The sequence below is a fragment of the Haplochromis burtoni genome, unplaced genomic scaffold (genome assembly GCF_018398535.1).
Source record: "Haplochromis burtoni strain Fernald_Lab_line unplaced genomic scaffold, NCSU_Asbu1 Contig_328, whole genome shotgun sequence".
NCBI classification, from domain to species: Eukaryota; Metazoa; Chordata; class Actinopteri; order Cichliformes; family Cichlidae; genus Haplochromis; species Haplochromis burtoni.
The window spans coordinates 34286-43519 of record NW_024582689.1 but is presented as its reverse complement, the minus strand read 5'-3'; the positions used below and the strand labels follow the sequence as shown (position 1 = coordinate 43519).

At 40.9% G+C, this 9234-nt stretch overlaps 1 protein-coding gene across 1 annotated transcript in view; it reads left to right on the top strand.

Annotated features, from left to right (window-relative positions):
- The first annotated feature begins 982 nt into the window (after positions 1 to 982).
- Positions 983 to 9234, top strand: part of LOC102312380 (uncharacterized protein C4orf54) — a 12898-nt gene continuing 4646 nt past the window's right edge. The window contains exon 1 of the mRNA XM_005942050.2: positions 983 to 5368. Coding sequence (XP_005942112.1) covers positions 1055 to 5341 — 4287 coding nt within the window. The 5' untranslated portion in view covers positions 983 to 1054 and the 3' untranslated portion in view covers positions 5342 to 5368. The remainder of the gene's footprint in view (positions 5369 to 9234) is intronic.

Genomic DNA, 9234 nt, shown 5'->3' with positions numbered 1-9234 from the left:
AATGTCATTCTCCACCAGCTGATGGTGAGTGTTTCTCTCCATCATGTTCACAGCTGTTTCGGTGAGTGGGTTAAGCACTGAGCACATTCATGTGTCCACAAATGTTAAAAGTGCCAATACGTTACATCTGGTATTCATGCTACAGCAACTTTTGTTTTCCTTTCTCTAGATTATTTGCTTTTTATTTCAACGCACTTACATTTTCATGCACGAACATGGATATGTTTTTTTATGGTTTGACAAACGTTTTCTTAGTTTTTATATCTTCTTTTAGCTTTTGATGGGGCAGCCTTCTTGCTTCAATTCTTTATGTTTGACCATACTTTGAATATCTTGCTATATTTCATGATCTTATATTTATGCACAATTAGAAAACAAAGTGTAACTGTTGTTGGAAAGAAAATAATACTAATGTTGAAAATGATTTGTTTAAAATGTGCCACTTTCCCATTAAAAAAAATACTTTCCAAATCTTCCACTTTAAAAATATTTTATGGTTTCAGGACAGATAAGTAAATAATTAAAATAAAATGGAAATGTACAATTATTATTATTATTATTATTATTATTATTGTTGTTGTTGTTGTTGTTGTTGTTGTTGTTGTTGTTATTATTATTATCATTATTAAATTAAATTAAAAAATACACCTATCTTTTTTTTATTTAGTAAATTGTAAAGAATATTGAGCAATGCTTGTATTGTTTATGTAAGTGAAACTAATAATGGACTCTGGAGGAGCTGTTCTTGGAGAAAAGGTGCTGAAAATGAACTTTTTGGATGTTGATTTCAGAAGACCGATCTGTTGCTACAAAAATAAAGTAGCTGCTTGAGCCTGAGAGTAACCATTAGAGAAACCATCGTGGGACTTTCCTCTCTCTCTCTCTCTTTCCTACTCCCCTTCTCTCTCGCTCTCTCTCTCCCTCTCTCTCTCTCTCTCTCTCTCTCTCTCTCTCGGCTCTCTGTCCCCCTCCGTCCCTCCAGCCTGCAGAGTTTTCCGTCCTGTGTCAGGATAACATCGTAAACGAGGACCACCTGACGGTAAGACCGGACTAAATGGAAGCAGCGGAGAAAACTCTCATTTACCAAGATGACACCGGACTTCACAGGAAGCTGCTCACAGATGACAAGGATAAGGACAAGACCGGCGGTAAGGACCACGCCACCGAGACGAACAGCGACGAGTCCAATTATGTGGATCTGGACGTAAAACCTGACTGTCCCAAAACGGTTAAAGTGACTTTCACAGGTGTAGGGAACCAGCTGTCTGTTATCAAATGCGACAGTTCAAATCAGGGGGAGCAGGAACGAAAGAGTAAAATCATTTCGAGCAAGGACAAGCAGGACACCGTTCCCGGGCTCGGATCGGATGAGCCCCAGTCGGAAACTCTGACCAAACTTCCCAACACTGATCAGGACTCCGAGAATGAGAATCAGCGCCAGGTCGAGCTCGACCCGAGTGACTGCAGCGACAATGTGTGCAGTGAAAGTGATGAGCTCCGGTACACGGACATGTATCTGAACAGCAAGACGGAGTCCGATGACGGCGCCAGCGCCTTGCTGTCCGACCACTGCGGCTCCGACACCGTGGAGGACGAGTCCCACTATATCACCACGCACGAAATCCAGCTAACCGAGCTCGACCACGACGTAGATTACGACTTAGGCCGCGGGACCTGTTGGGAGTTTGAAGACGACAACCTGGTCTATTCCTTTGTGGATTACGCCTCTTTTGAAAGCGATGATACTCAGGAGGGCACTTTGATACTAGAGGGCAGGGGCCAGGCGAAAGTGCAGTCAAATCTCGGTGGAACAGTTGTCAGCACTGAGCAGGAGGAGAGCGATCTTTGTGATTCGGACAAATGCGCCAGCTCGGACGAAAGCGTGTGTAAAAATCCAAGTGAAGACCTTAGTGAGGGGAAAATCCACCTGTCGATAAAAACCTCCTCTAGAGCAGTTAACGACCCAGTTAATGTATTTGACAACAACTTCTCTGAGTACAAGAAACACTGTGGAGACAAGAGCAATTTCTCTTTTGTGAGCCCTGGCGCCAGCGCGGGGCCCCTGTGCGACAGAGCCCCATATTTCATCCCTGCTCCGGGCCGTCAGCACCTTGCAACCAAACTGAGACGGAAAGATATTAATGAGTATTCCAGCGGAGCGTCCAGCTCGATCAGTGAGCTGGACGACGCTGATAAAGAGGTGCGTAATTTAACCGCCAAGTCTTTCCGGAGCCTGGCATGTCCGTACTTCGATGCTATTAATCTTAGCACCTCTAGTGAATCTTCTGTCTCGGAATACGGCCTCAATAAGTGGTCGGCTTATGTAGACTGGAATTATGGAAACATAACGCGAGGCGGAGAGCGCAGCGTAATTGCGCACAAGACTTCCAGGGCAACGCTGGAAATGAATAAGAACGTGGAAAGTAAGAAGCATGGTAAGTCTGTTACCGGCACGAAAACCCCGCAAAACAAAACATGCGCGCTAAATAAAAGAATAACTTCACAGCAAGCATCATCTTCCAGCAAAAAGATCCAAGTGAAAGATCACGTTCAGCCAGTGCAGCGCGGTGTCACGTTGAATTTCCGCTGTAATGTTGAATCACATGAAACAGCTGATTCAAAATGCCCCAAAAAGGCACGACCCAATGGGGCTACCGGGGCTGTGCTGGCCAGGTCTGGGTATGAGATGCAGTATCATCACACAGATAACCTAGGAGATACTCACAAAAGGGCAATTTTTGCATCAAGTCTTTTGAAAAATGTGATTTCCAAAAAGATGCAATTTGAGCAGGAGCGCAAAATGGAGAGGGGTGAAATCTGTGACACATCCCCCTGTTTTCAGATAAAAGATCCAGAGGTGATGAGAGAAAGGAGTCCGGGACGAGGCCTACAAAGGCAAACATCAGAATCGGGCTCAGGATTCACTGTGAATTCTGCTGATGATCAGTGTCCGGAGGTTGGCAAACAGAGTTCCTGTGGTGATGGAGAGGAAACAAAAGGCAGCAAAGCACCAGATGATTCAGACAAGGGACAGGATGAACTCCAAAAGGATTCAACCATCCACAGTCAAAGTACTTCATCTAATTCATTAAAAGAAGATGATCCAGAACCTGTAAAACAGGTCGAACCTCCATCTGTAACCGGCACACAGACTGCAGCAAAGGAAGGATTAGACTCCAGCAGCATGCTGTCAAAACTTCTTTTTGTTCCAAGTTGCCAGCTACACTCAAAGGAGAGGAACTTTTCAGATTTACTAAGACACACACCTGACTCTGTCACACCTGCTGCTTCACAGAAAAGTGAAAAGGAGCTGAAAGCGAGTAATAACGGAAACAAAGAAGAAAATGGGAAGGGAGGGAAGAAACCCGAGATAAAAATATGTCTGAGAAGCGTGAAAGAAAATAAAGGCTGCACGCTGAATATTGCCAATCTCCTAACCCCTAAAATAAGTTACAATGTCAACACGTTCAGGACAGCAGATGATACCAGAGTCCCCATTTTGTCAGCAGCCGACAGGGTTCCAAATTTCACTGTTAGAGACATAAGAGACACCAAATGCAAGCTTCAAACACCAATATATCACGTAAGGGATGTACGCAAGTTGGTAAAAAGCTCATATCGCTTTGTTTCCTTGAATAATAGTGGCAGTAAATGTTCCACAGCAGCTGATAAACCTGAGGAAAAGGCAAAAACAGAGCATGTTAAACATTTATTACCGTCTCCTATTGTAATCAAATGCAACTCTGTTAAAACAAATGTCAAGTCAGAGAAAACTGCAGCACAGAAACAAGCAGTGACATCTGAAAATCCCCAGAGTGAAAGTGGACCTTCTGCTTCTGTGGCTAACAGGGCACCACCAGTCATAACCAAGCAGGGGTGCCCTGACCAATCAGACATTCAAACGACTCAACTGGTGAAACAGAGGCAGGAGAAGTTTGCAGGTGAGACGGTGGAAAGGAGAAATGAGGCGGCAGCTCCAAAACAAGATGCAGTGGAGAAAATAAAAGCTGCTGTCAAAACGATGGAGCAGCTTTATTTTTTTGACAAAAATGAGTGGAAGCGCAAGAGTCAGGCTCCACGCCCCATCACAGGCAGCCATGTGCTGTCGCTTATTGCCAGGGAAGAGCAGGGAGCAGAGGTGCCCGAGGCGGCAAGCACCGACAGCACTCCTCAGTCAGAAATGGGGAGGCCGCATGAAGACAAAAGAGCCCTCAACGTCATTCATGTTCCATATGACAGTGATGCTTTTAAAACACAACAAAGCAAAACATTTACTAACAAAAGCGTCCTCCATTTTGGCAGCAAGGCTTGCGTCAGTGTTAACTCAGACAGCAGCTCTGCATTTCCACTGCCACCAACTGTGAAAAGCTCCAAAACTCCAGCGGCTCCACTGTCTGTGAAAATAGAGGAGCCAAGACATTGCCAGGTGGAGAATGGAAAGGTCAAAATCAGCCCCACTAATCCTTTGGTTACACAGGGCTGCTCGGACTCTGAGAACTATTTAACCATACCAGGGATGGCCTACACAAATGAAATCAAACTTTCAAACCCAGAACACGATTCAAAGGAGGGCAATTCAAATAACAGTAAAGTCAATGCAGCTGACCTCAAGGCACCTGAGCAGAAAACCTCTCCGTTAATCATGGAGTACCCAGGCACGAGCATCTACCATCACTCAACAGCAGCAACAGGGCCTCAGAAACAGCAGCAGGTGCTCTGTTTCTCTCCCTACCTCCCAAATGTGTCGCCTACACCTTCTACTGGAGAGCCAGCGCAACAAACCCAGCGCAAGATGCTTGTGGACCCCACAACTGGACATTATTACTTGGTGGACACTCCCATTAAAGCGACCTCTAAGAGACTGTTTGACCCTGAAACAGGTCAGTACGTGGATGTACCCATGCCTCATTCACCTGCGGCACCTGTAACCCCGGTGCCTCTTTCTGTGTCTCCCCTGGCACTTAACCCAGGAGGATATGCCCCCACCTACATGATCTACCCAGGCTTCATCTCCTCACCCGCTATAGCAGCCCAGACGGTATTGCCACAGTCCCCATGTTATTCTGAAGATGCAGGTGGAGAAAATATCAAAAAGAATATTAGTCCTCAGCCAGAAAGTAAGACAGCAGGCACAGAGAGTACATATTACAGCGCAACAGGAGAAACTTCCCAGGCGCAGCTGCAGTTACCTGTGAGTTTGGGACTTCTGACCACCAGGGGAAGTGGCAGGAGCTCAGAGAGAAAGCCAGTTATCAGCATCACAACGCAGCAAGGTCCAAGAATCATTGCCCCTCCCTCCTTCGATGGCACAACGATGAGCTTCGTAGTGGAGCATCGGTGACCAAGAGAACGTCTCGTCATAAGTGATGTAAGTTTTTCACCTGCTCATTCAGACTGGCAACTTGTATGACTCAGTATTTACCTGATTTCACCTCACTCCAACCGCTCTTAAATTTTGAATCTATTCTGTTGGAAGCAGATAAAAGACATTTATTTTTTTGTAAATCTTGCTCAGAATCTTAATATCAATATGACTGCTCAAAATCTCCTATGTGTGATGTCATGATGTATATTTGCAGTCAATTTCTGATTAGACACAAAGGATGGAAGGAATAATAGTGCATTTAAACAAATAGCATTTAAAAACAGAAAACACACACACAAACAAAAAGCAAAATTTTTTCCCAATCTGAAACTTTAGTTAGTTTGTTTTTTTTAAATAGAGATAAAAAGCAAAAACACTGGGATTTGAAATTTCTGTAGAACAATATTTTTTTTCTGACATATGGAAAAATAATTGCTCAGCACACTCAGCACATAAATCTAGCTTTTCAGGCAAATTCTCATTAAGATTTGTCCTGATCATGATCTATAATACTTTTTGATATACATGCATTGCTCATCTATAGTGCTTTTTGATGTACATGCATTGCTCATCTATAGTGCTTTTTGATGTACAAAGCCCCACCTTGGATTTGGGCAGGGGTAAAAGACTGGAAAAGTTGTACAAAGGCTAAAATAAAATTACCTCCAAATTAAATTGCCTAATTAGTAAGAGGGTTTTAATCATCTAAAGTGTTGACAGGACACAGTTAAAGAACAGATATTCTTGATGGTATTGGTGGTGTCAGAGGTTGCGTGAGGAGTTGGCTTTGGCACCTATAAAGGCCCAATTAATGCTAACTGATACATACAGATCTTCAAGCAACATATGCTGTCATATGGATAGTCTTTTTTTTTTTTAGGAAGGCTTTGTTTATTTCATTAATAATTGTAAACCAGGCTGTGCACATATTTAGAAACTAATTGAGGAGATGGAATTTTGTAACAAGCAAGATTGGGGAAAGGTTTGGCTTTCAAAACTGCAGAAATTGCTTTCAGCACTTTTTAAGCACCTGTTAAAAGAAGATACCATAGAAGACAGTGAGAGATATGCCCTGAACCAACATTTCAGAAGCATGTTGCTGGCATCATATTCAAAATAAGCACTATTTAAAACAAACTTTTCGGTTTTAATATATGATAAGGTGCCTCTGCACTTATTTCAAACTAATAAAGATATCATTGTGAACCAATTTGTTCTGGTTATAATTGGCTATATCTGCAGCGCTTAACCTAATTACACCACCACCACATAATATAAGGTTTATGCAACAGCTACATTAAATAGAGTGTTAGGGTAATCACCAAGATCTTTCTTAGGTTACTGTAGTGGTTAATCTGCCAGCGTATTTAAGGTCTTTATATAAAATGATAACTTTAATGCTCAAATCTAAATATTGTTGTTTAATTACGACTTTTCAAAGGTGCTGTTTTACAGAAAAGCTGAAAAAATACACATTAAAAAGCACATTACTATTTTGTTTTTTATTCAGGCAGCAAAAGAAAGAGAATTCCAGTGTGCTCGAATCTGGATATAAAAACATTAATTCAGTTCAGTGAATTCAGTAATTTTTAGTCTTAAGCAAGGTTTTGACAGATAGCTAAAATATTTGTGTTTTGTTGTTTTTATTGCATGTGAATAATACATTTCTAAAGCGCTGCACGTTTTGCAAGTGCCTCTTTACAAATGTGGTAGCCAAATTCAGTACATAAACAGAATTTAATGCTGTTACTTTCAAGGAATCTCCTGAAGTCCGTACCAAAACTTATAGAGATTCACATTCCGAGGCTGCTCGTGTGTTACATTCAGATGACCTCACCAACTCGTGTTTTTTCATTATTTTGTGCCATAAATGTGGTCAAAGCAGCAGTCCAGCTTGGATGCTATAACAGTGACATGTTAATAGACACGCAGCAGCTTCATGACAGGTAACCCGACTCCACTGAGCTCGGCTGGACTTGCAGTGAGATTGGATTTTCAGCCATGGCCCAGAGCTTTTCTCTGCATTACACATCGTCGGGCTATTTTGATAGTGTGAGACGACTTTGTTTACATGGTTTATTCTCAGGGTTGGAAAGTGTCACAGGAAACTATTCCAGTTAGTGACACCTCACATCAAGTTATTCTTAATCCGTTATAAATGTTTTAATTACTTGTATAACATTACAGTTTATTAGTGTGTTCGTTCCTTGCTTGTGACATTTCACAAATCCAACAAATATCTTGAGAAATAATCAGTTCACAGATTGCAAAATAATTAACTCCTAGGTGCAATATGTTTATTGTGCAGTGAAGGTGGACACAATGTAGCCAATATAATGTTAATTTATTTTAACCAAGTAAGACAAGCAGTGGGTTCAGAGGGCTAAAATAATCTGATCACTAATTTTACAGAATAATTGACTGTGTAGTTTAAATGTAGAGCTTACGCAAATCAGGAAATAATTTTAAATAATTTTATATAATAAACAAAAACCTGAGTTTACAGTACTGTGGAAATCAAATTTAAACAAGAGATCTTTGTGGTGGTAAATGGTACTGCAGCACAAGTTTTATTTGCACTGGTTTTAAAGTTTTCACTCCAAAAGTTTTACAGTAATAGAATAATAAGGAGTTATATTTCACATTGTTTTGTGTCTAACTTACATTCCAACCTTACTTCTCAGGCCATTTTAAACTGCATACATTTTGACCTGTAACACCAGCTATGACTTTGTACAGTTGAACCATGGACCTAAATACTGATCTAAATTTTAGCCATTGGAACTTACTAATTACTAATGATGCTTTTGTAGCTATGAATTAAAATTGAATACATGCATTTTAATATAGTCAGAAAAAGTTAACAATAGTAAGTAAGATCAAAGTGATGTAAATCCAGGAAGCATTTTTTTTTTAAATTTGGTTGATTGACACTTTTTAAGAAAATCCTAAAGAGCTCTACAACAGAGGTTTTGCAGTAACGTATAAACAGCTTGTCAAAAGGTTAAATCTGGCTCACTGGATGGCTTTGGAAAAGTAAAAGCAGAAGAAGGCCAGAAAGTTTGGATTTTTAACTGCATTTTTTCATTTTTCATTTTCATTTATTTTACAGTCTTGTTATTGTCCAACAGTACCAAAGGTAAGCAGCCTAAAAGATAAACCATTAAATTACATATATTAAAAACAAATTCCAATCGATAACACAGAAATGCCTATATACTGCAACATTTTATCGGGTGTCTTTTTTGTTTGTTTGGTTTACTTTTATAGTAGGCCCACACAAACATCAAACAAACAAACAAATAAATAAAATGACACTTTTGTGTATTTTAAACATTTCTGTTTACTGGATTGGTCCTCTCAGCATCAAATTGGGGTGTGTGTGGCCCACAATGTGTTATGTTTGTGCTATGCTTGTTTTATCAGCAGATGTTTATATGAACACAGGTTGACAGGTTACCAAGGCAATAATCTGAGTTGACAAACATCAACAGCAGTTCTGCAAATGAACAATTAAGAAGGGCATAAAAAAAACCCACCAGCAAAACAAACCAAGTATAAATGCAAAATTATAAAAAGAAATCTTTTTAGTGTCATATTCTTTCTTTTCTTTTAGATATACACATATACACATTTACAACTAACCACAGTCCATTCTCAGCTAATGTGTCAGAGCAATAATACATCCCCATGAGCATGAGGGATTCATGTCAGCTGGGTGCGTGTCAGGCAGAGGCCTAGCGCGGGGTTGAGTAGTTGTGTGAAGGGAAACCAGGGCGTGTGCATGTGTGTCTGCGTACGTGTGTGTGTAACTGGTGTCGGTGGGGCAGAGGGACATGTGTGTGTGTGTGTGTGTGTGTGTGTGTGTG